Here is a 25,851-nt window from a genome sequence, read left to right as displayed (position 1 = left end):
TCGTCACCGGCACTCCCCTTGCCACAAAGACAGCCATGGCGCGTACTGGGATGATCATGCAGCTTCAGCAGCGTAAGTATTTCGGAAGGGTTTGGACGCAAGGGCTGCAGCTGACTCATGCTGGACAGTGATGGGCCAGAAACAATTCCTCAACCTCGAGTTCAGCTGGGGCAGGTGGAACGGCGACGATATCAAGGACATGCTTGAGCCGCTGCAGATTGTTGCGACGCGCCTAGGTGCCCTGAACGGCTTCGCGAAAATCATGGGCCACCCCCTCTCGCTCGCGGATCACAAGCACGAAGATACCGAATCCGTATCGGAGGCTCAGTCAGACGCCAGCGGCACCGCCGTAGACGACACCTTCCTCCTCCGCCAATTCCGCGAGCGCAACCTAGCCGCCGAGGAGGAGCACGGTGTGCGCCTCATCGACGTGCTCCCCAACATCCGCGACGCGACCACCGAACTGCGCGCCGCGGGCGTCGCCACGCTCTCCTCGATCCAAGCCCTCATCGTCGCCGTGAACACACACCGCTACAAGCGCGGGAACGCCCTCCAGAGCACGCGGCTCGCCGAGCTCGACACCGCGCTCACCGCGCTCCGCGCCGCGATCGCGGACTTCAAGGCGGACCGCCGCTTCGTGCTCCTGCAGCCGTACCAGGCCGTGTTCGAGAAGCACGACTCGGGCGCGGTGAACCGGATCCCGCTGCGGGCGCTCTACCAGTCGTACGTGTTCGCGTCGAATTTGGCGGTCGTGTGCACGGGGATCGTGCAGCTCGCGGAGCTGGCGAGCCAGACGGCGGTGAAGCGGACGCGCGCGAGGCTGTGGGCGCCGAAGGGGCTTAGGGCGATCGTGAAGCTGCTGCGGACGCCGAACGGTCCGGGGGAGGGCGCGGTTGGTGAGGACGTGCAGCCGGAACAGGCGGTCGAGGCCGAGGAGCGCAGGGATTACAGTGAGTGGGCCCTCGCATCTTCGAAGAAGCGGCGGCTGAGTCCGTGCTACCAGAGCTCGATCCAGACAGCAGGGCGCCTGAGAACTTCTTGCAGCGGTTTGCGGGGATTATACACTCGCTGTTCAGATGGGCGAAGACTCCCGAGGCATTGGTGCGTTGAGATCCAGGAACCATAGATGCTGCCGGTCTGACGATGACGCAGTTCGCATTCCGTTACGTTGTCATTACCATCGCTCTCTGGTTGCCGTCTGTCATCAGGTCCAGTGCCCGTGAGTTCATTTGTTTCCTCCAGTATCTGCCGCTGGTGAACACCATTTCTAGACTTCGCCTATTCGCAGCGGAGCGTATGGTAAGTTCCAGTAGCGAGCCTGTGTGTGATGTATACTGAGCAAATGAACAGGGCATTGATCATGGCACAAACGACCCTGAACATCTATGCATCGGACCAGATCTTCAAGTAAGACGCATTTGAAGATATACGGAGAGAGAGATACTAACTCGACCGATAGCTACGTAATGCGGTTGGGCGGAACCTTATTCGGCGCCGTGTGGGGTATGGCATGCTGGTATATCGGTAAGCCCTACGTCATCCAGGGAGTCTAACGAAATCTAACGGTCGACTTTCGTGCAGGTGCTGGTCATGGGAATGGAAACCCTTACGGAATGGCGGCCATCGTTGCTGTATTCCTCCTGCCCCTTGTCTTCTGTCGAATCTTCGCACCTCCTCAATACCTTGTCGGCGTCCTTATGAGCGGGGTAAGTGGTTTGAGCAATCTGACTCGTAGAGACCAGACTGACCGCATCTACGCAGGCAACCTTTGTACTAGTGGTAGGCTACTCTTGGATTGACGGCAACCTGGCCGGCATTTTCCAGAACGTTGGTATAGGCTGGGAAGTGGCTTGGAGGCGATGGGTGCTCGTCATGATCGGTAAATCTTCTGCGTTTTCCCCTTGCAGTGCCGCTTGCTGATGACCTGCATAGGATGTGCGGCCTCTTTCATCCTCATGATGCTGCCGCCCAAGTCCGGGCGCAAGACGGTTCGGCTGCGCAACGCCTCGGTCCTCTCCGGGCTCTCCTACCTCTACTCCCACCTCACCTCGTTGTGGTTGAATCCCTCCAACGGGGCGTTCTCCGATGGGAAGCATCACTGGCCCGCGGAGCTCAGGGCGAAGTTCATCGCCCTTGCCGAACAGATCCAGGACCTTCGGGTCAGGACTGCGATGTCCAAGTGGGAGGGGAACATACGAGGTGCATGGCCGGTCGAGGAGTACAACCGGCTGCTGGAGGTGGAGAGCGACATGCTCTCGAGTCTCGTGCTGGTATGTGTCGGTTGTTCCCCGCTTGAGCGCGTGAGCTGATGTCACTGCAGATGGGAGGCGCGCTCGCGAATCTCGACCCTGAGCTTAGGAAGTCGACGCTGCCGCACACGCACGTCCTCAACCCGCACTTTGTACGTCTGCTGCCTTTCTTCACGTTGCGGGATGCTGACGGAATACGTGTAGATCAGCGACGTCATGTCGATGTTCTTCCTCATCTCGCAGTCCCTCCGGACGGGCGAGCCGCTCCACCAAGCGCAATACAAAAACCTCGCCGACCGCCTGCACTATCACGGCGGGCTTGCGGCGACCGGACCAAACGCCAGCACCGCCGCGCGCAAGTCGCAGCTCAAGCAGTCACTCACGAGCTACGAGTACATGTTCTACGCGACGGCGGTCGTCGCGGTCCTGCAGGTGGTTTCCGTGAGTGATCTCAATACGCTCGTTTCGGGACGTGCTTGCTCATTGCGAGTGTTCAGGCGGTCAACGAGGCGCGGACGATCGTAGCGCGGCTGTGCGGCGAAGTGCCCCTCGAGGGATTTGAGCGATGGAGGGAGGAGTATGATCGCGCGCATACGCTCGTCTGAGGCTCTTGCGAGTATCATGATTTATTGCAACGAGGGCGAGAACGACTCATTATTTACTACCTTATAGCCACTACATATCTATCAGACATTCTATGAGATTCTCTTGAGCGTCCGAAAAGTTCGAAATTATTGGTTCAGGCCTCTCGGACGGCCGTCATGTTCGACGTCATTGCTCATATTTGGCGGCCCAGACGCGAAATGGGGCGCGTCCGATAGGTGAGCTCGCTCGACTCGTACCTCCGATTCTTTTGTTCCCGTGAAGTCACCGAGGCGGCCTGGATCTACGTCTCATACGGCACACTATGGACAGGAGTGTCGCCGAGTGCCGCAGATTCGTAAGCGGGGCGTTCTACCGGGTTGAGTGGCCATGGTGGTGTCGTAAGCCTCGGAGTTATGCCGCCGACATTCCGCACCCGTTTGAAGAAGATGCAGGTTTTCACTGAATGACTCGCAGATGCACAGTGTCAGTGTCATGACGAGGTGTCCTCGGGAATTGGTATTTGGTACGGTCAGCGACGCAGGGGACCGTCTTGAAATTCAGGACGGCCGCAAGGAGTACCCGGATCCGGCTCACCAAGACGTCTCTAGCTGACCGTAAGGCCCAGTACCTTGAAGGCGGCAAGTCCACCATGGAGTCTCGGCGGATGCGAGCGTCCGATCGTAAGAGTTGTGCTCCACGATCATACTGGCATTGCAAGCCCGATGCCTTCCGCGTCCGCGCCTGCCTCTCAACGCCATGCCGACTCGCCGCTATACCTCCGCACACCTGTCGGTGCCGAAAACCGGCGGTGCAGCCAACTCCAAGCCGCCGCATGCCGCCCCCACGTGCCGGCCGCCGCGCCGCGCCTGCTAAAGTGCTGTCCGACGTTCGCGCTGCCGCCACTGTCAGCACGTCCGCGGAATTGTTGAAGCAGCCTTTCGATAGCCTCTACCGGCAGCTGTCAGCGCCTCAGTCGCGCCAACGATCGGTTTCGTTGCTGGTTCGGGGAGGGACAGGCGTTGTGGCGTAGTTTGCGGGCGTATCGGGGCGCCTGCGCCTCCGACGTCACTGCAGGAGGGACGACCTGGTTCTGCATGAAGCCTTTCAGTGACCTCTCGTGAGCAGGGCCTACTCCCAGGTGGCCATGATGGGATGATAGCGTTGGAGGGGGATTGATACCTATGGTCAGCTCGATATGGGTCCGCTACCTTCGGAGGAGAGCAGCGCTGAAATGTTCGGGAATCCACAGAAGAATTGTGGCTGCAGTCCATTTGACGGCCTCTGGCCAATCCTAGAGGCAGCAATACAGCATGAGCGAGAGCGGAGACGCAGCAGCGGCACAAAACGAAATCACCGCATATCCATCACACGCTGTACTATATGAGCGCTGGACATCAAGGTGGAGGAAACCCGGCCCCACACGGTATGTGGTCGCTATCATATGACAGAACGCGCCGCGGACGGAGCCTGCGCGATAAGTACGCGCTTGGCGCGCCGCGGTGTCTGTTGGGTCTCGGTGGCCTTCGAGGCGTGCTCAGTAACCAAAGTCAGCATAGCGCGGGCGGGGCCGTCCCGTCAGACGACTTCCGGGCCATCAAGCAGCACAGCACCGCGGCGTAGATTTCGCCATCGAGATGAAGAACGAGCGAGCGAGAGAGATAAGGGGCGCGGTTCAGGAACGGAGAAGGGACGCGAGAGGAGCCATGAGAAGGTTTGTCCCGAGTTTGTCCCAGGGTTTGCATTGAACGTTCGAAATAGGATCCGCTGCGCGAGATATCGCTACGTCGCGGGCCCGGGCCCGCGACGATAGGTGGAACACTTGGAGACGGCGCTCATGCTGTAGCGGCACAGTCCACCAGCAACGGGCTGAACCATCATCGGGTGCGGGTATTGCATCACCGCGCGAGACCACCTGGGTCCAAGGGCAACGCAGACCGCTGTCGACACGGAGGGCGTTGGCCAAGAGAGTGCGCACATGTCAATGGGGGTGAAGCATGTGTGCGGAGGATGTGCGCGCGTTCCAAGCGGGACAGCATCTGACCCTCAGGCTGGCGGCAGCGTGAGATGGCGGGATGCGGTGGCGTCTGGGGGAGGTGCACCGCGCGGATGGTGAATTGATTGGAACATGGCAAGAAGAATATTGCGGCCGGCCGGCGCAAGCTTCCAAGTTTAGCGGCGGCTGTCGTATGATACTGTGCATCGACCGTTTTGAGAGATCGCAGAACGTCAGCGGCACTCCGGCTGCAATAGTCGCGTTCAAAAAATCCATGACCCAAGGTCGAGCTCACCTATCGATCCAGTGCCACGCATGTTGAGCAGACACTGGTGTCAACAATGCGAATCCAGAGCGAGCAGCACGACCAGGCACTTCTGGAACGGATCGACGGTTGTCGATGGGTCTGGAGGGAGCTCGTTGGACGGTGCTGCGCTGGAGTCTGGAGAGTCGGGAGGGAGTTCTGCCTATCCGCAGAACGGCGTTCAAATGGCGTTATCGCTGGAACACGGCTATTTTGTTGGCTGGGTAGCACGCCATCCGCCGAAGGAGGTAGTCGGGTTTGCGGGGGTTTGCGATGTTGGCGGGATCGGACTGGAACTGGGCGCATCGGGCGGGTGAGTGCATCACCCGCCCCGATCGTCCACAATTTTTGTGGGCGCGTGTTCTGTGCGCCCGACGCAACTTGCCACAAGCCACAACGGCGCCGCCAAACTTACCGCGGCAGACGGCCCAAACCACTCTTTGCACATGTCTCGAGTATGTTCGGGCGCATTCAGCGCGCCGGGCGCGCCCGGACGTGCTCCGCCTTGACGGCGCCCGACGCTGAGTGAGCCGGAGGGGATGACGTTCGCGGGCGGGCACACGACCGGGGACGGAGGAGTGGGAGAGTGCGGGGGCGGTTGAGGAGCCGGAGGATGGAGGATGCCGTGCCTGGGTCAATTGCTGGCCCCAGTGATGGCCGGGAGGAAGGAGAGAACCATATGGTCCTCGGGGCCATGTGCTCATAAAAGCTCTCTCTCCCATCCGGCTCCTCCGAAGGCTCCCTCCGTCTCTCCCTACGGTCCCTTCAGAGCTGCTCGCTCCTGCACGACCCTTCCCCTCCACAACCCTCTTCACTGAGCAACATGGCTGGTCTGCAGGCTGACAAGGATATCCTCGCTGGTCTCGCAGAGGCCAAGCACGACGAGCTTGAGTACGAGAAGAAGAACCTCGACGACTCCACCTCACAAGAGCACGAGCTCGATGGCATCCATGACGGCCTCGAGTTCCCCACCAAAGACGAGCGACACACCCTCCGTCGCGTCTCGGATACCATCCCTTGGAGCGCGTACTGTGAGTCCATCCCGATTGCCTTTCGTCCGATGGCCGTTCTCATGCTAGTTCAAAGTGATTGCGTTCTGCGAACTGTCGGAGCGGTTTTCCTACTACGGCTCGACCGTCGTCTTCGTACGTCCTAGAATACGATCCATTACGCGTTGCAATCGGCTGATTGTTTCCACGCGTTTTGCAGACCAACTTCATCCAACAAAAGCTACCTCCTGGTTCACAGACGGGCGCCGACGTAAAGCAGGCGGGTGCCCTTGGCCTCGGCCAGCGCGCCTCCACTGGTATTGGTACATTCAACACCTTCTGGGTCTACATCATCCCCCTCTTCGGTGCATACATCGCCGACACACGATGGGGTCGGTTCAAGACCACCTGCATTGCAGTCGCTATTGCCCTTGTTGGTCACGTTCTCCTCATCATTTCCGCTGTTCCTGGTGTTATCAACCACTCCCACGGCTCCCTCGCATGCTTCCTCATCGCCATTATAATTATGGGCGTCGGTACAGGTGGTTTCAAGGCAAATGTATCGCCGCTTGTCGCTGAGCAGTACAAGCGGACCAAGCTCTTCATCGGCCACACCAAGAGCGGCGAGCGCGTCATTGTGGACCCCCTGATGACGACCTCCCGGATCTACATGTACTTCTACCTGTTTATCAACGTCGGTGCGCTCATTGGCCAGATCTCCATGGCCTACTCCGAGAAGGTGCGTTCATTCATAAGCCAAATGCTTGAAGATGTATTTATAGAATCCCACAGTACGTTGGATTCTGGCTTTCGTACACCCTTCCGACGCTGGTCTTTGGGCTCTGCCCCTTCGTGTTGTACTTCGGTCGCCATATGTACATCACCTCGCCTCCTCAGGGCTCCGTTCTCGGCAAGTCTCTCCGACTATGGCGGTTCGCGGCGAAGGGCCGTTGGTCATGGAACCCCGTGCGGACTTTCCGTAACCTGAGCGCCGCGGACTTCTGGGAGAATGTCAAGCCAAGCAACTTCAACGAGGAGACTCGCCCAACCTGGATGACCTTTGACGACCAGTGGGTCGATGAGGTCAAGCGCGGCTTCAAGGCTTGCAGCGTGTTTATGTGGTATCCTATCTACTGTGAGTATGGCGCTCTGTTCAATTCAACCCATGTCGCTGATCATCCCTTTTCTTGCAGGGCTCACGTACAACCAACTGAACAACAACCTGACGTCGCAGGCCGCGACGATGGTCACGAACGGCATCCCGAACGACGTACTTTCCAACCTGGACCCCTTCGCACTCATCATCTTCATCCCGATCGTCGATGTCTTCGTCTACCCCGGTCTCCGTCGCCTCGGGATCAACTTCACGCCCCTCAAGCGTATCACGCTCGGGTTCTTCCTGGGTTCCGCGGCGATGGTTTGGGCCGCGGTTGTGCAGCACTATATCTACAAGCGCAACCCATGTGGGAACTTCGTCGCGACCTGCAAGGACGCCGCGGGCGAACCGCTGACGTCGGACCTGAACGTGTGGATTCAGACCGGGTCATACGTTATCCTCGCATTCTCGGAGATCTTCGCGTCGATCACGGGTCTCGAGTACGCTTTCACTAAGGCACCGAAGAACATGCGTTCGCTCGTCATGGCTGTCTTCCTCTTCATGCAGGCGATTTCAGCCGCGCTCGGGGAGGCGTTCGTCGCGCTCTCGTCGGACCCGCTCCTCGTTTGGAACTACGGCGTCATGGGCGTGCTTGCGTTCATCGCGGGCACGATCTTCTGGTTCCAGTACCGCGAACTTGACTCCCAAGAGGACGACCTCAACGACCTGTCCGAGGGTCACTACGACGCGAAGTAAATCCGCATACACCTCCGCCTCCTTCCCGCCTCCTTCCCCCTCCCCTTCCTCTCCTCTGCTGTTGGTGTCCCGGATCTCTCCTCCCACGTAGTAGTAGTGCTTTTGTGCTGTCGGACCGTGTACGTGTATATTCTGCCCGCGGGCACGGCACGATGCTGTTCGTGCTCATGTCTTGTGATGATGATGACCCGTCGATGATAACCCTCCCACATGCATACAATCGTGTTGTAGAGCAGATGTTTATGACCTTTGCTGTTTGGTATTGCTAGTAGGTAGGGCTTTCGAGTGTAGCTAATGTGCCAGTAATGCATCCCAAACACTCTCAATCACTCACGGCGTCGCGCCGGCTCGCGAGTACTTGTGCGCCTATTGGGTTAGCGGCGGGGATGCGGAGCGCCTGCCCTCAATGGGCTTTGACTCCGTCCATGATGCTCTTGCAGGTCGGTTTGTGAGCGCGACCTGCATTTCTACCTCGTTCTACTGAGAAAGACGTTACAAGTTCCATAGAAAGCTCTCGCACACATTGACCATCGCCAGGAGCTTGAGGCCAAACCGCTCGGTGCCTTCCCGGTACCAAAAACGCGCCCCGACGTAGCCCGACGTTCAGAGGTCTCTTCCGTACCCACGTCGCCCCCGCTCGCCTACTCTTGTGCGCCCATATGCGCCCACATTGCTGTTCCGTCAGGGCCGAGCGTTGATGGATACAGACGCTACGGGCCGCGGGGCAGCCCTTGTCACAAATTTCGGGTGAGATCGAGATCGGACGGTACGACAAAGCTGCCACCACCGATAGCCTGGTTACAACCGGACGCGTGGACACACCGCTGACTCTGTATTCGGAGTCGTTGATGGTGAGGCACATTTCATTTCATCCTGTGGGTCCGGACTGGGAGCTCACTGGTGATTAACATGAATACACAATTCGCTTGTACCAAGCTAGCTACATAACACGTTGCCCTACAGGTTCACCGTTCGAGTGGGTTGGCGGAGGTCGCGTCTCACCTTGCTCCCGCTCCTTGAGAACCACGCTATGGGCCTGTACCAACCCGGATTTTTCATCAAGACTTCCACGGTGCGCGGTCATGATCCCTCCTGCCCGATTCAAATTTTCTTATCGCGCGGATGGTATATAGGTGAACCGTGACCGTTGTTGCACCATGACCCGTACTTCATGCGCGATGGCACGTACAATGTCACGCCGATAAGTGCGGATCATGCGTACCGTCAATCGCCGCGCCCAAGCCGATATCATGTACGCAGCATAACAGAAGCGGGATGTCCCTCGCACACAACGCAGGCAGCGTGGTGCCTGCATCAATTGCTGGGCACAGCTAGTGGATCTGATGTCCGGGTGGAAGGACTGGAGAGAACCATATGGACGTCCGGGCCATGCGCTCTTAAAAGCTCTCGCACCTCTCCGCCGTCTACGAGGCTCTCTCCGTCTGTCCCCAGGCCGAATCTCTTCCTGTCCCAGACAGAGTTGCTCGCCCCTGCGACTCTTCCCTCCGACCACCTCTTCACTGAGCGATATGGCTGGTCTGCAGGCTGATAAAGACATCATCGCTGGTCTCGCGGAGGCCAAGCGCGACGAGTACGAGAAGGACATCGACGATTCCACCTCGGAAGGGCACGAGCCCGACGGCATCCATGATGGTCTCGAGTTCCCCACCAAAGAAGAACGCCACACACTCCGACACGTCTCAGACACCATTCCCTGGAGCGCGTACTGTGAGTCTCCCCCGATCACACAACGTCCGATCGTCGTCCTCATGCTAGTTTGAAGTGATCGCGTTCTGCGAGTTGGCAGAGCGGTTTTCCTACTACGGTTCCACCGTCGTCTTCGTACGTCCTCGATCCTCATCCATCACCCGCTGTATTTCACTGATTGCTAACCCGCATTTTGTAGACCAACTTCTTGCAACAACGGCTACCCCCGGGTTCAAAAACAGGCGCCGACGTAAAGCAGGCGGGTGCCCTTGGCCTTGGCCAGCGCACATCTACCGGTATCGGCACATTCAACACCTTCTGGGTGTACGTTATCCCTCTTTTCGGTGCGTACATCGCCGACACGCGATGGGGTCGGTTCAAGACCATCTGCATTGCCATCGGTGTCGCACTCGTCGGCCACGTCCTCCTCATCGTCTCTGCGGTCCCCGGCGTCATCGAGCACTCACACGGCTCCCTCGCATGCTTCATCATTGCGATTATCATCATGGGCGTCGGCACCGGTGGTTTCAAGGCTAACATCTCGCCGCTCGTCGCCGAGCAGTACAAGCGGACCAAGCTCTTCATTGGCCACACGAAGAGCGGAGAGCGCGTCATCGTGGATCCCTTGATGACGACCTCCAGGATCTATATGTACTTCTATATGTTCATCAACATTGGTGCGCTTGTCGGTCAGATCTCCATGGCTTACTCCGAGAAGGTACGTCGCTATATCAAAGCCAATGCGCTGTACGGGTACTGACAAAACTCTGTAGTACGTTGGCTTCTGGCTCTCGTTTACTCTCCCGACGCTGGTCTTCTGTCTTTGCCCCTTCGTGTTGTACTTCGGCCGCCATATGTACATCACCTCGCCTCCTCAGGGCTCCGTTCTCGGCAAGTCTCTCCGACTATGGCGGTTCGCCGCGAAGGGCCGTTGGTCATGGAACCCCGTACGGACTTTCCGTAACCTGAGCGCCGCGGACTTCTGGGAGAATGTCAAGCCCAGCAACTTCAACGAGGAGACCCGCCCCACTTGGATGACCTTTGACGACCAGTGGGTCGATGAGGTCAAGCGCGGCTTCAAGGCTTGCAGCGTGTTCTTGTGGTATCCCGTCTACTGTGAGCATGTGGCGCCCCATCCGTTACAGTGCATTTCGCTCACTATATGTCGGTTCTTAGGGCTCACCTACAACCAGTTGAACAACAACCTGACGTCGCAGGCCGCGACGATGGTCACGAATGGCGTCCCCAACGACGTACTATCCAATCTGGACCCATTCGCACTCATCATCTTCATCCCAATCGTCGACGTGTTCGTCTACCCCGGTTTGCGGCGCCTCGGATTCAACTTTACGCCCGTCAAGCGCATCGCGCTCGGCTTCTTCCTTGGTTCTGCGGCGATGATCTGGGCCACGGTCGTCCAACACTACATCTACCAGCGCAACCCTTGTGGGAAGTTCGTCGCGACCTGCAAGGATGCGGCTGGCGAGCCGCTGACGTCGGATCTGAACGTCTGGATCCAGACGGGCTCGTACGTGCTGCTCGCGTTCTCGGAGATCTTCGCGTCGATCACGGGCCTCGAGTACGCGTTCACGAAGGCCCCGAAGAACATGCGCTCGCTCGTCATGGGCGCATACCTGTTTATGCAGGCGATTTCAGCCGCGCTCGGGGAGGCGTTTGTCGCGCTGTCGTCGGACCCGCTGCTCGTGTGGAACTACGGCGTCATGGGCGTGCTTGCGTTCATCGCGGGCACGATCTTCTGGTTCCAGTACCGCGAGCTCGACGCCCGGGAGGACGAGTTGAACGACATCACCGAGGGCCACTACGAGGAGAAGTAAATCCGACCCGCCCCCTCGCCCCGCCTCTTTTCCCCTTTCCCTCCTCGCGATATCCCGGATTTCACTCCCCACCCGTGTGGTAGCTGTTCTCCCCCGACCGTGTACGTGTATATTCCGCTCGCGGGCACGGCACGACGCTGTTCATGCTCATGTCTTGATAATGATGACCAGTCGATGATATCCTTTCCGCACGCATACACCCGTGTTGTAGAGCAAATATTCATACCCTTGCTGTTTGATATTGGTACAGTGATAGGTAAGGCCTTCGGTAATAGTTAAAGTAATGCATTCCATACCTTTGAAGCTGTCATGACATTCGTGCGCTTGGCGGACGTACGGAAAGCGGGTTGGGATCGGCCAAGCGCGCGCGACATGCACCTTGACCACGTCCATGACACTCCCGCGGGTGGGTGTGCGACCGCAACCTCGCATCTCTACCTCATGCAACTTCTTGAGGCAACATAGGCTTGTCAGGCTATCGCGCACCTTCGCCAACATCAGCGGGTCTGATCGTCTGCCTCTCGATGGCCACCATGTCTTGACTACGCGTCCGGTTCCCGAGGCTCCTGACTCGCTCGCTTCTTCCCCGCAAGCTTTCCTCGAGTACCTACGCTCGCCCACCGCCGCCCCGCTGCTTTTGCGCGCCCACACGCGCCCACAAAACCTTCCCGCCGCTTGCAGTCGGGCCGAAACACTGTTAGGCACACTGCGAGCCGCGGGCGATCGGCTTGTAGAAGTCGAGGTCGGACGGTACGACAAAGCTACTACGGATAGCTTGGGTACGGGCGGTCGGGTGGACGCGCCGTTAAGCGTGTATTTGGAGTGGTTGACTGGGGCGCAAGGGGCAGGTGCTGTGGAGGGTGAACGCATGCAGTTGTACCTCGCGCAGTGGAGGGCGCGGGATGAGGTGCGTTTGATTTCAATCTCTGAATCCAGGCTGGGAAAGGTCGCATATACACGACTGTGCTTGCGGGCCAGTCAACTGCTAGTATACTCGTCCCCCCTTCAAGTACATTCGCATCGTTGGCCTAGCGAGCCAAGAGTCAACTCACGAATTATGCCATAGGTTCCTGGATTGGCGGAGGTTGTGCAAGTCCCGTCTCTCCTCGACCCGCTTCTCGAGAACCATGTTGTAGACTTGTACCAGTCCAGCTTCTTTATCGGCCCTTCTTCCACGGTACGCGTCCCATGATCCCTGCTCGACTCACGCTTTCTTATCGCGCGGCCCCGCGCACAGATCACTCCGCTGCATTATGACCCGTACTTCAATCTGTACAACGTCTACGCGTCCTCGGACCCGAGCGTACACGCGAAGCACTTCGTGCTGCTCCCGCCTGACCTGTCGGAGTCCCTATCGCGCGCGGACGGGTCAGTGCTGCGCAACACATCTCCCGTGGATCTGCACCTCCGCGCTGACTCGTCTGAGAATGCGTTCGACGTCCTGATCGATCCGTCCACCGCGCCCGTAAACACAAGGGAGGCTCTTTCCGAGTCAGGAGGGGCTATGAGCTGCGTCCTGCGCGAGGGAGACACGCTCTTTGTGCCGCGCAAGTGGTGGCATCGCGTCGAGAACGTCCGGTTGCAAGACACGGCGACCCCTGGGTGGACCGCGGGCGTTGGCTGGTGGTTTCTGCCGCGGAATTCCTGAGAGAACAGATCGATGCTCGCTTGCAGGCTTCACTTACGAGAGGGCGTGGTGACCTGGGCACGCGTAGGTACGCAGGTCGAGCACGGCGCTTCTAGTGCGAAAGTCTGTTTTGCTGAAGGACTGCTGAAGGTTGTTTCGTTCTAGGCGCGTGCGCGTGGCCGGACAACGGCCTGCATTCACGTTCGCAGTGTCGATGGCCGCGTCACCCTAGGCACGGTGGTACGATCCACTATCCACCACGATGGACAGGGCACAGGGGAGGGAAGGCGTGCCCTCCTGCCATTTGTCGATGGCACAACGTGTCGAGCACTGGTACGGACACCATCGATTCCGAGTACGGGGTAGCGATCCGCGGGGACTGTTAATGTGGACGCGCCTCGTTGCACGCGGGCTGTATATGTAGACTCATATATAGAAAGCGACCGCTCTTTGTCTCAGACGGCCTGACAGTGACTCGTGTGCGCGGATGCGGAGGAGGTGGGTGCGCGGCTAGAACAGGCAGGAACTGCAACCGCAAGCACACTCGATCCGGCACTGCGGGGCTCAGAACCCCCACACTTTAGACGCCCACCCTCGCCTTCCGCGCGAGCGGTGACAGCCTCGACTCGTCCTCCTTTCCTTCCACCACTACCATCCCCCGCCGCCACGCAGAATCCTACATATACGCCCTCATGTCTCGCTAGCTTCCCGCACGTTGTCACCCCCGCGCTCTGCCATGTCCAATGACACCCAGAGAGCCGACCAGATAGCTCATAGGTTATACTCTAAACTCGCCCTGGTCGTCAACCATGCACGAGCCACCATCGAGCCCCCGCCCAACGCTAAGGTTGACAAGTGGGTAAGTGCCCCCTACATGTCCTTGCGAACCCGGGTTGACACACGCGCCGCGCTCCAGTTCAACCTGGAGACCCCAGACCCGGAGCTCTTCAAGGATCACACCCGTATCTATCGCTCTATCTCGACCTCGCCCTCCGTCCCCCTCTTCCAGCTCCAAGTCCTCCTATGTATCCCCGAGTTAGCTACCAACCAAGTTCTCGTCTACACCGCCCCCGACTCGTCGCGCGTGCGCATCGACCCTACCCCGCGCTTCATCGTGCTCGAGGCTTGGGACCTCGAGTTCGCCCCGAACCGCGCCGGATCCCATTACAGCGACGATCGCACGGACGTCGCGCCGTCGACCATATACAAGCACGGCATCCCGCTCTTCCGGAGCATATTCACGCTGCTCCGTGTGCTGCCCGCCTGGAAGCTCGCGCGTCGGCTGCGCAGGCGGGTGGGCGGCAACCGCAATGGGAACTTCAGTATTCGTCTACGTGTGGACAGCGTCGATGGAAGCATTCGGCCTGATGAAATTATGACCTTCGGTGAGTCACTTGTACCCACTTGCCCCGTAGCGGGTGGGCGCGCGTGAACAATGGCCGCTAACCGAGGCTTTGAAAACCAGATACCACCCCCGCGTCTGTGGCATCAGTACTGAAGAGGGAGAGGCATGTACTGCCCCCTATCACGCACCCCATGGGCGAACTGGGAATCTCAGCGACATATTTGCTACACCCCAACTTTCAGCTAGACACGAAGGAGTCGCTACTGTCCTCGCGGTTCCTTTCAGAGGGCCCAGACTTCACGCCGACCCTGGTGAAGAACCAGCAGCGCGACAGCATATCGGGCTCGCCCGGGAGCTTAGCCCTGCGCACTTCACTCCCTCGTTCACCACCGCGATCAGTCGCGGAACGTTTTGTCATTCCGCCGTCTACACATACCCGGACGACATCATTTTCCTCGACGCAAGGTATTCGAGGAAGCCCAAGCGGAAGCCCGCGGCTGGGCAACATCGCGCTCCCAGTCACACGCAATCTATCTGGAGCGGGCATGGGCACGTCCGGTGTGTCAGACTCGTCTTCATCCAGGCAGGGTGCGGCCTCTTTAGGGTCGCGTGAGGATGTGTCCGCACTCGCTGCTCGCGTTCGACGCGAGAGCTTGCATGGTAGAAGCTCGGTACGCGACATCATCGTGCGGGTGTATGCGATCACTGACGCCCCTATAGCAGGATGGCGCGACCGCCGGAGGTGTACCGATCCGCCGCACGCCAATCACGTCGGTGAACGCGTTCAAGTCGTCTACAATCTCATCCGGTTCACCTTCTCTTCACTCGCCGTCACCGTCCCTGCGGCAGCAGTCTCCGCTCTCAATGGCCGGCCCGTCACTTCCGTCGCGTCCAGCGCAGTCACCCACGGCATCCCGCGTGCCCCCGTCGCCCATAGGTGCTGGGAGCAACTTCGCATCTTCCCCTGTCACTCCCTTCCGACCGTCTCCGACCTTCGCGCCGTCGAGCCTGGGTTCGGGGCGATCACCAGCCTCAGGGGAGGGCGTGCCTGCCAGCCCCGCCTCAGGGGGCCTGCAAGGCTCACCTAGACAGCAAGGCCGCAGGTACACAAGTAGCTTTAGTCGCCCGCCCGGGACACCTCTTAGTCGGGAGGCCAGTCCGCGAAGCAGTCCTAGGGGAGGCGCAATCAAGGAGCTGGAGAAGGTCCCGGTAAGTCGATCCCTCTGACGTTTGGGGATCGTCGAAACTCAATATACACGCGCGCAGGGCACGTCATACTTGAGTACACACACGGACGATGACGACATCTCGACGTTCGTGCAGGACATCGACGCGCGCAAGCCACTCTCTAGGCGCGACGACTCGCCCGCGCCGAGCCCCCCACGCCACGGGCGCGAGCACACCATCCGCGAGGAGTCCGAGTCGAGCGACCGCGAGGTTGCCCCTCTTGCCCCCACACGTGCGCGCACGGTGTCCACGCCGTTCCCGATGCTCGCGACGGAGGGCGACGTTGACGAACGCCTCCGCGAGATGAACGAGAACTTCCTCGAGTCCCTGCAGGTCTTCGGTCCGCGCAAGTCGAGCGGCAGCAGGAGCCCGGTGTCGACTACGGCGGAGCGGAGTTCGAGTTCCCGTCGCGCGCCGCTCGACCCCATTGCGTATACGGGGAGTGCGCGGCGCGATGGTCCGTTGGAAGGCCCGCGCGCAGGTGTGCTATCAGCACTGCCGGACGGAATGGGGCTCCCGCCGAACTACGTGCGCCCACGGATGGGGTCGACTGGGAGCGTGCGGAGCGGGTTCAGTATCGCGTCAGAGGAGGTTATTGGACGCATGGACCCCGAGATCAACTCCAGCGACGAGCGGCGGCGGAGCGCGCTAGGGCGCGAGTTCTCATGAATGATGTCTCTCTGACGCTACGACGACGACGACACGCGGGGCCGCTGCTGCTGTGCGCACACGACGCCCGCGCACGGACACGCCCCGCTGCTTTTCTGTGATTATCTTCTCTAACTATGTAGCATGCATCTACTATTTCCACGGACGTTCGGACGGGCCCCCGCCCCGCACCTGTTGCATTATTAGCCCTCGCATATACTCATCCTCTCCCATCCCCCATCCCCGGCCTCCATCCTTGTCCATACGTGCTGTGTTCGCGCATAGATCGCGCCAGTTGTACAGTCTCAATATACCAACACCCCTCTTTCTCTGCGGACGTATCTCTGGACGAGCCTGCTTCGCACTCATCGTGGCGCACCTTTCAAACCAAGTATGTGTGTGGACTCCGCAGGTTATATTCGTACATACGCACGCTCGGAAGATATCGGAAGCAGGACTCTTCACAGACACGACCAGACTGAACATACGATGTTACACTGGCGACCTGGGTTCAGGTGAGCGGGATATGTGCGCGAAGGGAGGAGAGGCATTCGCACCTTTCTTGTTGCGGCCAGAGATGAAGCCCGCGAGGAAATGAATCATGCTCGACGTCTCCTCGCCAACCGGCCTGATCCACTGCGCGGGGAGGGAAAAGCCGTACTGCGAAAGGCGTGAGCTTTGTAGTGGAGACGCAAAGAGACGGACGAGCGAACCGTGCCGGTGTCGCGCAGATGGACGGAGTAAGAAAACTTAATGCCCGCCTTGGCGTACATGTAGTCGACGACGTTCCCGGACGCTCTGCAAGATACATACGGGTTAGACTCGCAAGCTCACGCCAGGCAGGGATCAGAGAGAGCGCACTTATACAGCTGCTCGCAAAGGCTGCCGGTCTGCCATGGTGATAAGTAGACTGTTACATATGCTACAGACAGGCTTACGGTGAACGGAGTGCCATGAATTTGCTTGATCGCGTGGGCAGCACCGAGCGCGGCCTCCAGCAGGTCCTCCGCGTCCTTCGGGTACTTCTTGCACGAGAACGAATACGGCGTCGACACTTCCCAGTGACATCAGCCCGAGTCTCGTGTCATGGTTCAGCAGCAGTGGCAGGGTACTTACGCATTTGTCCGTAGCTCCGGAGGTCGACGTAGGCCTTGAGTGAAGGTAGAGTCGTGATGAAATTCGCGATGTTATTCACTTCTGGGGCCTCGAACGGGCGGTGTCCCGGGTACCACGGCGAGCAGGGGTCGGCCTCCCGTTGCTTGTTGGACGACGTCACGTTGGCGTCTCCGGTGAGCGAGGGTAGATGGGATTTTGACTTCCACTTGTGGCCCTGAGGAGAAGATTGGGGGATACATGCGCGGTACGTGCTAATGAGACGTACCCAATTCCTGCAAAAGGGGTCTATTTCTGCTTTATGAGTGACGGGTGGAGCGCACGAACCTGTTCATATCGACTCCTACGCACTTCTCGGCCGGGCCGACGATCTGCCTGTTTTTGTACCTAGTTGGACTTGTTCAGTATGATACTCGAAACAAGCGTAGTGGGCATGCCTTACCAAAGTCGGTCTTGATTCCAGGTGTGGACATAGCCATCCGGGTTGGGTACCGGAATGATATAGAAGTCCTACAGCACAACGGTCAATAGTGCAGCAGCGTTTGAATACCGTATATGCTCACGAAGTAATCCAGCCAAGAAGACAGGCCGAAGTCCTCGGCTTCATCGGCAAGCAGGGCATGTGTGAGGTACAGCGCCGTTGATGTCGCTATCCACTACGCGTGTGAAGCATGTGAAGGTGAGTGCAGCACGACGTCTGGCACGGTCGGGCGTGCTGACCTCGCGAGCGTGCTGGGCGCCCGTAAGGACGAACCCGACTTTCTCTTTCCTAGAGGTCTTTCGTAGTGCGTCGTCGCCCCTGGATATGCGCATCGCGGTCATTTCTCTGCCTTCGGCAGAGTGTCCTAGGTTTACGAGCTGGACGAGGTGTGGGTGTGTGCGCGCGACCGTTTCGACGAAGCCCTCTATCTCGTATAGAGGGTGGTAGACAGAGTGGTACGTCGAGTTCGACAGGGACCCGAGGTCCCATTGACCAGTATAGCGGTGCAGGTCTTCCAGGCTGTTAAGCGATAGCGAGCCTACTTCCGAGTAGGGGAGGTCCCATCGCTGCCCAGGACTCTGGAAGACAACGTCCACATGAGATGGCCCTACAGCCCATATGGTGGCATCTGAAGCCTGAAAGTATAGCAATGTTAGTGTGTCTTAAATATATGAGGCCCGGGCTAGAACGCTAACCTCTGCCTGTTCGAGTAGGTCCTCTGGGCGCAAGCCCTGGAGCCGCGGGAAGGCGTATCGTTTGAGGACACCTTGGCTGGGACCACTGGGGGTTACGAAAAGCTGCTGTTCATTCGCAGACGACGAGGATGAGTAGACGAAGCTTGCACACGACACGAATACGAGCGAGCGCCAGAGCATCCTCGCGGCTGTGTTCAAGCTGCAAACGCGCTGCTCCATCCGCCCGTCGCGCTTCATGGCCTCCTCCGGCTGTCCGGCCCGCCGATGGTTTCAGAGGATGTGCTGTGGACACATAGCAATCTCTGACCAACCTTTGTCAAGCCTTCGATAGCTCAGTTGGAAGAGCGTGGGACTGTAATTGGAAACCAGGATTGTACCCCCAATCCCTGAGATCATCCCAAGGTCACTGGTTCGATCCCGGTTCGAAGGATTTTTGCCCCTTGTAAGTGGGATCGAACCCATAGACGCGGCTTAAGTCGAAGGTCTCTGGTTCGATCCCGACTAGAGCACTCTTTTTGGCCTCCTCGAAAAACAATACGCCACCGTCTGCGGATAGCGACAACACGCCACGCTGATATGTATATGACCTTTGCATGCTATTTATGTATTTATGTGACAGCTAGGATTGTAGGACACTGGCGGCCGATGCGCCGGGGAGCGTTACGCGGAACACCATGAACTGGTTGTCGTTGTCCAACCCCGCGTTGAATGGCACGCCCAGTGCGATGCCCTGGGTGCTGATGAAGTCGTTGTCGGCCTGACAGCAAGCAGCTATCAGTGATTTGACTGAGTGAAAAGTCGGGGAACACGACATACCGCGGTGAAGAGGAAGAAGTCGTCCGGGAAGGTCGGGTCCAAGCAGGGTGCCAGCGCAAGGGACTCCCACTTCGCGTCGATGAGGGTCTGGTCGGCCGGTTTGCCTGAGGAGCGTATGAGATGGCACCCAAGTAGAATGCCAGTGATGACTGACCGTTATGGACACCGAAACGAGCCAGTTGCGTGTCGTCGATGAAGTCGACAAAGTCAACGTATGTTCCCGGTGTGATGCTCTTATCTAGCTTGCCCTTCTTGGCGATGGGGTTGCTCGGGTCGTCGAAGTCAGTCCCGTGAATATCCGTTGCGCTCGATATATCGAGGAGGTCAGCTTGCCTGAGTGATAGTCTAGCATCGGTAACATGGTTGCAAAGTAGGGAGGTGAGGCTCACTTGAACGCCGAATTGTCGTCATCTCCGCCATGGCCGTCCCCGTCGCGGGACAGGACGAGGAAGACGCCGTCGCTCACAAAGTGGACTTCGCTCGCGGCGAGCGTGTTTCCCTTCTTGTTCTGGGGCAGAGGTACGACCCATTCGCCGATCAGCGATGGGCGCATGGTGAGGGTGTTTGAGACGTTGTATGCCAATAGGCGCGTAAAGCGGGAGGTCGACTTGTCAGAGCCGCCGTCTTGGATCGTTGCGGATTGGAGAAGCGCATAAAGTGTCTCCCCTGAGTCATTTAACGTAAGCCCCTCGAAACCTGCGTGCATATAGTCAGTTATGGATGCGATCCGAGCAGCTGTACGGGGAACCGACCCTGATTTCCAGCGCGTCCGGTATCCGGGTCCGTGTCCGACGTGAAGTTCAGCGCGCCGTCGATGAAAGGAAGGATTGCTTCGGGTGGTGATATGGTCTCGATAAGCTGGCCCTCAGCGGACATCAGGTAGATGTACGGTCCATATTCCTCGCTGACCCAGAAACTGCCCAATCACTGTCCATGAGCACCGAGTCACAACCGAGGAGAAGTGGTACGTACGTCCCATCAGCGTTAAGCGCGAGACCCTCCGCATCCACAGCGAGATGACCGTTAGAAGGGGCAATGGGCATAGGAGGGTCGTTGATCGCAGGGGGACTGAGCGTCTCTGCCTGGCGTACTCCCAACGCATCCAGACCAGTCGTCTTCTGTGACTCTCGTTCGGTATACAGGAGAGTATCCCTGTATGTGAGTTGGAGTGTCTTCAGCCCGTCCGCGAAATCGAGATTGTCGGCGTCATAATACGGCGACAAGACAAAATCAATCTGGTGTTGCCGTGCTTGATAGTCGATCGTCCCGTCGCTGTGAGAGAAACTGTCAGTGAAGCGCGTATGGAAGATTTTTCACTTGGACTTTTACATGTTAAAGCCCCTGTCGGGTTGAGCGACGATCGTACCCGTGAACGAGCCGTTGGATAGCTGGGCAAACGATCCCCTTTTGAGCGCGATAGCGCTGCCGATACCTCCCAGCGTATCGCCTGGTACATTATGAGATCACAGTGGGTGAGTGTTAAACGGAGATTACGCACCTGTCGACTCCACAAAGTTCGATGGTATCAACCCAAAGGCGACAAGACCCTGGATCCACAGAAGATCAGTGTCGTCGCACGTTTGAGCCATAACTCCGCCTTACGCACCTTGTTAACGTACTGCTTCCCATTCAAGGAGATGTTCACGAAGAAGGAAGGGTCGGGTTCCGTGGCCGCGCGAGGTAAATGTTGTCCAAACGGACGCCCAAGGGAAATCCCTGTCTGCGCTGAGAGCAGCGTCGCAAGGGTTAGAACACGCATGATTGCCTGCATCCTCGTCGGTGGGATCGGCGCCCTGACCTTTCTCATCACCCCTCACTTATATACGGCAAGGCTCCAAGCGGGTGACAGGCCAATAGAGGCCCCCGTTGCTCAAGCTCTTGATGTGGGATTGCGATGGCCACGCACGTTCGTGCCAGATGCCGAGACGCCGTCCCTCCAGCGTGTGCGCCAACCGGCAGAATCGTGCCACGCCCGGGCGAACCGCGCTGTCGTGCAAGGTTGCGCGTAGACATCTCGACATGGGTGGCATATGGCCGCGCCCAAAGAGGAGACGGATCCAGAGAGTCGGACGTCGGCAGTAGTCTTTCCAACAACCTTGCCATGGCTATTCTTGTGGCCGTGCGTTGGGCATAGCGAATCCTACAAATGCCCTATTCATGTGCGGAGTTAGCGTGGACATGTATAATTAGACAACCCGGACGAGTGGAGGCGTGCGCTACAAAGGCCGCCAGAGTTCGAATTCTCTTTTGAAACGTAGTGATCCGTACTGCGTATTGATTCAGCGTGTCCGGCGTAGCGATGGAGGTTTACGACCATACGGATTACATATATAGTGCCTTTTGGAAATGTCAGTCTCCACGATACGCTTCGAATGTAAACAAACTGACCTGTTTGCTACAGCCTCCTTTGCCGTACATCATGGCGAGAAAGCAACCTAGTGGGCATGTTAAGCGCTGGATGTAACTGGCTTGAGCGCCGGCGCTTCTAGAGCGCTGTCTTTGCACTCCGTCCCATAGTACGCCCATTGTGCGCCACTCACTCACTCGCTCAAACATTCATATAGATACATGCTTGACTGTCTGGCCATTTTTTGCGCAAGAAAGAACATATCAGGTGACGTCACTCATGCTGCAGGGAATGTTTCAGCGTCCAACTGCCAGGGTCTGCGTCGCGACTTATCACGACAACCGTTCTCACAGGCCTTGAATGACAGGTCCACAGTATCGGGATGTGTTATCTGACTACCGTTGTAATTGAACGACGAGCAACACCATGGTCAATCCAGAGGGACAAGTCGAGCCTTCTGTCATTCCACCGCTTGACCCTGCCCTGCTTCGTCTCTCGGACGAAGAGCACGCTTTCCTTCGGGCTGCGATAACCGAAGATGAGGAGGTGCTCAAAGCGCGAATCTACGATGTGCAGAAGCGGTAGGTCCCTAATATCTGTCACAGCATGTGGCTTGAACGTTCTGACCATTGCGTCTCGATAGAGCATAGTGAGTCTTCGGACATCAGAGCTTCAACAACGCTGAGCTTATACGCATCCCACCGCGACGTGCAGCGAGAAATATCCGTACCCATGCATCTGCGCCTTCCATTTTGTTAACCTAATGATGCATAAAAACACCGTATACCCCTCCGTGCTCGCCGCAGGAAAGAGCGACAGCACCAGTCTGTTGCTGGACCTTGGATGCTGCAGTACGTGCCCTCGCTGGTGGATATCCACCGCCTTCAACGCAGTTAACAATGGCCCGATAGTGGGAACGGACGTGCGCAAGCTCGTCCGCGACGGCTACCCCGCCTCGCAGGTCCTCGGGTGCGACCTCCGCCCCGAATACATCCAGCTCGGACACGAGCTCTTCGGCGACGCCTTCACCTGCCCCGTCCGCTTCTTCACCTCCAACGTCTTCGACCTCCCACTGCCCTCTGAGTTGAGCGCCGACGCCGACGCCATCGCCGCGCCCCCCGACCCGGCGGCCGTTTCGGATTTAGGGCAGCTGCGCGGCGCGCTCACGCACATCTACACGGGCGCGCTGTTCCATCTGTTTGACGAGAAGACGCAGTATGGGCTGGCTGTGCGGATCGTGACGCTCTTGAAGCGCCGTCCGAGTGGGGTAGTGTTTGGCCGCCACGCGGGTCTGGTGGAGGAGGGATATATCGACGACCATCTAGGACGGTACGTTGTTCTGAGTCGTTTTGACGATCATAACGACGGATTCTGACGTCCCGGGGAGCAGGAAGCGCTACGGTCATTCCGAGTCGTCCTGGCCGCGCCTTTGGAAGAAAGCGTTTGCGGAAGTGGAGGGCGAGGAGTTCGCGAGGAGGGTCGTCGTCGAGGCCAAGCTGGAGGCCGCGTTGGGGGCACAGGCACCAGTCGACCTGCGTCGTACGCAGATGCTCTACTGGAGCGTGAGCATTGTATGAGCAAGTGGTGGCGTCCAGGTTTGGGTGGGAGAAGATTGCACATATGAATAGATGCATCAGGCGGAATTTTACGAGGGATACAGTGTCTGTACTGAGAGAAGGTCCGGGCGACTCGGAGGTAGAAGCACGACATAGTCGCGATGACGATGCACCCATGCTGGCGATTTGTCCACGTAGGCAAGTCCTATACAGAGCCCCGAAAATCGTCTAATTGATTGTGATGGAACTGATGTACTCTACATTGGTATAGATGCATGCGGACCTATCTAGACAACAAATGACCATTTACTTCGTGACTATCCCGTTCGCTGTGTTACCTTTGATATTCCCCAGGACACCTAATCCACCTGACCGGGAGGCCATTAACACTGCCTAGCATAAGTTCCACTCGGCTTGCTGCCCGACCCCTCCTCCAACCGGCCATGATGGCTCTCGACGGACTTCCGGCCGCCCAGCACCGCAAGCGCGTGCATCGGCGAGTCCGCCTTCGCGAGCCCCTCCATGACCTCAATCTGTACATCATATCACCATTAGCCCTACACAATACCGCACACACGAGTGACGACAGCACTCACAAGATCAGCCACAAGCCGGTCGACCATCGTCGCGGTCGTGTTCTCGCGCACGACGACGCGCAGGATCTCCGTCGCCTGCAGGTCTGGGGGGAGCTCGTAGTTGGGCACGATCCAGCCCTTCGCGCGGAGCAGGACCTGCACCCACTTCTGCTGCACGTCCGGGTACTTCGTCCTGAACTCGTCTGAGAATTTGAACGCCACTACGGGAAGACCGGGCACGTAGTTCTGTGGGGAGCCGTCAGTCGCTGCTGCAATTAAAGCCGGCGGGGTTGATATGAGCGGCTCACGTCGATGTCCTCCTCGTCAAAGCCGACCGTTGCCTTGATCGTCGCTGCAAGCTTATCCGCCGGACGGTGAATATCGCTCAACACTGTGAACATCCCGCTCCCCTCCAGCGCCCTGCTCAACAGCCTCGCATTCTGCATATCCTGCAACGCGACAGCACGATACCCCGCGCGCCCCAGATGCACAAAGTTGAAGTACTGTGCGATCACAGGGTGCGCCGGGCGCGAGAAGTTGAGCGAGAACGAGTACTCGACGGAGCCGAGGTAGTGCAGCTCGAAGATGAGGTCCTTCGGAAGGAGTTCCTGCGCCCGCCACACCGCCCAGCCGACGCCGACGTACGCGAGCCCGAACTTGTGCCCGGAGGCGTTGATGGAGACGACGCGCGGGAGGCGGAAGTCCCACTCGAGCGCGGGGGAGGCGAAGGGCGCGATGAATCCGCCGGAGGCGGCGTCGACGTGGATCGGGACGGAGTGGCCCGTGCGGGCTTCGTATTCGTCGAGCAGGTCAGAGACCTCCTTTACTGGTTCGTAGTGACCCGTGTACGTGCCTGCAGAGCACATGATTGTGAGTGATTATACGATTCGGGGATCAGAGAACGTACTGCCGAGAATTATGAACACGCCAATCGTGTTCTCGTCGACGTACTCCATCGCGCGGCGTGGGTCAAGCCTATAGTGGCTCTCCTCGGAGACAGGCACGAGGCGCGCCTCGACGTCGAAGTAGCGCGCAAACTTCTCGAGCGCGACCTGCGCGTTCGCGCCCATGACGATGTTCGGACCAGGCTCGTGGATGGACTTGCCCGCGGCCTTGCGCTTCTCCTGCCAGATGCGCTTCATCGCGAGCCCGCCGAGCTGGATGGCCTCGGACGAGCCGGTGGTTGCGGTGCCGATTGCTTGTTGTGTTGAGGGCGCGTGCCACAGGTCAGCGAGGATAGATATACAGCGAGTGTGTATAGCCTCTGCACAGATGTTTTCAGTATATGTAGCAGAGAACGGGTTTACGTAGGGGAGATCGCGCACGGGTCATAGGATATTCATCCTGGTCGATGAAGTTCTTCGATATATTTTCCATCATGAGCTGGTTGGCCTGCTTGGGCATCCAGGTGTTCACAAAGGAGGCGAGGTTCAGCGCGGGTGCGCCATCGAGCGCAAGCTCGTCGTGTATCACTTGATACGCCGTCTCTGCGTCGACTCCCTACAGAGCCCGCGTCAATAATAGCACAATAGTTTGCGTTAACATAACAAGTACCTTGGATGGTAGCCTGTACTTGGGGATTGGCTCCGTGCCGTAGCGCGCACCATACGCATTTACAGAATGGTGATTTGTAGAGCTATGGATGTGAATCCCATGGCCCTTGCCGTTGTCCTGCGTACGCTGTTAACATCTCGTGCACCATCAGACTTAGCTACGAGTAAATACTGGCTCTCACCTTGGCGGCTTCGATGAGCTGGTCGGGATTGAGATGCTGGCCGAGACTAAGTCAATATCGGGAGAAGAAGTACAAAACAGCTGGGCGCACTTTTGCGAGCATGGTGGTAGAGTCGAGCACGGTGACATATTCCCATCCTCGTCCAGATCGCGGCATCGTCAACAGGCGCCCG

The 25,851-nt window shown here is 58.3% G+C and overlaps 8 protein-coding genes and 1 non-coding gene across 9 annotated transcripts in view; 6 read left to right on the top strand and 3 right to left on the bottom strand.

Moving 5' to 3' along the window:
- Positions 1-2,934, top strand: part of TRAVEDRAFT_30434 (uncharacterized protein) — a 34,743-nt gene extending 31,809 nt beyond the window's left edge. The window contains exons 7-18 of the mRNA XM_008042750.1: positions 129-950; positions 1,004-1,101; positions 1,153-1,219; positions 1,272-1,299; positions 1,351-1,407; positions 1,460-1,524; positions 1,582-1,706; positions 1,762-1,879; positions 1,933-2,270; positions 2,321-2,401; positions 2,454-2,690; positions 2,747-2,934. Of these exons, the coding sequence (XP_008040941.1) occupies positions 129-950; positions 1,004-1,101; positions 1,153-1,219; positions 1,272-1,299; positions 1,351-1,407; positions 1,460-1,524; positions 1,582-1,706; positions 1,762-1,879; positions 1,933-2,270; positions 2,321-2,401; positions 2,454-2,690; positions 2,747-2,854 (2,144 nt within the window). The 3' untranslated portion in view covers positions 2,855-2,934. The remainder of the gene's footprint in view (positions 1-128; positions 951-1,003; positions 1,102-1,152; positions 1,220-1,271; positions 1,300-1,350; positions 1,408-1,459; positions 1,525-1,581; positions 1,707-1,761; positions 1,880-1,932; positions 2,271-2,320; positions 2,402-2,453; positions 2,691-2,746) is intronic.
- A 2,613-nt stretch (positions 2,935-5,547) lies between these two features.
- TRAVEDRAFT_59937 (oligopeptide transporter) lies at positions 5,548-8,279 on the top strand. Its single transcript, XM_008043197.1, has 5 exons — positions 5,548-6,162; positions 6,218-6,276; positions 6,341-6,859; positions 6,913-7,255; positions 7,314-8,279. Exons 1-5 carry the CDS (start codon positions 5,955-5,957, stop codon positions 7,970-7,972), a joined length of 1,788 nt encoding a protein of 595 aa, XP_008041388.1. The 5' UTR covers positions 5,548-5,954; the 3' UTR covers positions 7,973-8,279.
- A 1,222-nt stretch (positions 8,280-9,501) lies between these two features.
- TRAVEDRAFT_50158 (oligopeptide transporter) lies at positions 9,502-11,514 on the top strand (the record flags this gene model as incomplete). The annotated part of the gene is made up of 5 exons (XM_008042891.1): positions 9,502-9,700; positions 9,756-9,814; positions 9,879-10,397; positions 10,453-10,795; positions 10,856-11,514. 5 exons carry the CDS (start codon positions 9,502-9,504, stop codon positions 11,512-11,514), a joined length of 1,779 nt encoding a protein of 592 aa, XP_008041082.1.
- A 386-nt stretch (positions 11,515-11,900) lies between these two features.
- On the top strand, positions 11,901-13,596 carry TRAVEDRAFT_152140 (Clavaminate synthase-like protein). The gene is made up of 4 exons (XM_008043196.1): positions 11,901-12,421; positions 12,581-12,691; positions 12,752-13,229; positions 13,292-13,596. The coding sequence occupies exons 1-3, from the start codon at positions 11,906-11,908 to the stop codon at positions 13,160-13,162; spliced, it is 1,038 nt and encodes a 345-aa protein (XP_008041387.1). The 5' UTR covers positions 11,901-11,905; the 3' UTR covers positions 13,163-13,229; positions 13,292-13,596.
- A 504-nt stretch (positions 13,597-14,100) lies between these two features.
- TRAVEDRAFT_171485 (uncharacterized protein) lies at positions 14,101-18,830 on the bottom strand (the record flags this gene model as incomplete). The annotated part of the gene is made up of 15 exons (XM_008043195.1): positions 14,101-14,526; positions 14,607-15,157; positions 15,207-15,695; positions 15,753-16,866; positions 16,919-17,021; positions 17,075-17,159; positions 17,223-17,251; positions 17,300-17,415; positions 17,478-17,691; positions 17,743-17,749; positions 17,802-17,861; positions 17,917-17,984; positions 18,038-18,130; positions 18,195-18,590; positions 18,651-18,830. The coding sequence occupies 12 exons, from the start codon at positions 18,828-18,830 to the stop codon at positions 16,823-16,825; spliced, it is 1,395 nt and encodes a 464-aa protein (XP_008041386.1). The 3' UTR covers positions 14,101-14,526; positions 14,607-15,157; positions 15,207-15,695; positions 15,753-16,822.
- Positions 18,831-18,971: 141 nt separating this feature from the next.
- TRAVEDRAFT_t156 lies at positions 18,972-19,080 on the top strand. Its single transcript has one exon. It is a non-coding gene; the product is annotated as a tRNA-Tyr (tRNA).
- Positions 19,081-19,237: 157 nt separating this feature from the next.
- Positions 19,238-21,246, bottom strand: TRAVEDRAFT_171483 (uncharacterized protein). Its single transcript, XM_008043194.1, has 9 exons — positions 21,073-21,246; positions 20,965-21,013; positions 20,796-20,913; positions 20,439-20,738; positions 20,219-20,382; positions 19,856-20,162; positions 19,621-19,799; positions 19,467-19,570; positions 19,238-19,407 (listed from the first exon to the last, which is right to left on the bottom strand). Exons 1-9 carry the CDS (start codon positions 21,235-21,237, stop codon positions 19,270-19,272), a joined length of 1,524 nt encoding a protein of 507 aa, XP_008041385.1. The 5' UTR covers positions 21,238-21,246; the 3' UTR covers positions 19,238-19,269.
- A 993-nt stretch (positions 21,247-22,239) lies between these two features.
- TRAVEDRAFT_50153 (uncharacterized protein) lies at positions 22,240-23,390 on the top strand (the record flags this gene model as incomplete). The annotated part of the gene is made up of 5 exons (XM_008042890.1): positions 22,240-22,394; positions 22,457-22,462; positions 22,528-22,664; positions 22,725-23,142; positions 23,204-23,390. The coding sequence occupies 5 exons, from the start codon at positions 22,240-22,242 to the stop codon at positions 23,388-23,390; spliced, it is 903 nt and encodes a 300-aa protein (XP_008041081.1).
- Positions 23,391-23,633: 243 nt separating this feature from the next.
- TRAVEDRAFT_73497 (glutamate decarboxylase) lies at positions 23,634-25,781 on the bottom strand (the record flags this gene model as incomplete). The annotated part of the gene is made up of 8 exons (XM_008043193.1): positions 23,634-23,902; positions 23,966-24,190; positions 24,253-24,797; positions 24,852-25,208; positions 25,270-25,444; positions 25,499-25,615; positions 25,680-25,715; positions 25,770-25,781. 8 exons carry the CDS (start codon positions 25,779-25,781, stop codon positions 23,753-23,755), a joined length of 1,617 nt encoding a protein of 538 aa, XP_008041384.1. The 3' UTR covers positions 23,634-23,752.
- Between the last annotated feature and the right edge of the window lie 70 nt (positions 25,782-25,851).

Source organism: Trametes versicolor (genome assembly GCF_000271585.1).
Source record: "Trametes versicolor FP-101664 SS1 unplaced genomic scaffold TRAVEscaffold_9, whole genome shotgun sequence".
Lineage (NCBI taxonomy): Eukaryota > Fungi > Basidiomycota > Agaricomycetes > Polyporales > Polyporaceae > Trametes > Trametes versicolor.
The sequence above is the reverse complement of the archived record's forward strand: the minus strand, read 5'-3'. Positions and strand labels throughout refer to the sequence as shown.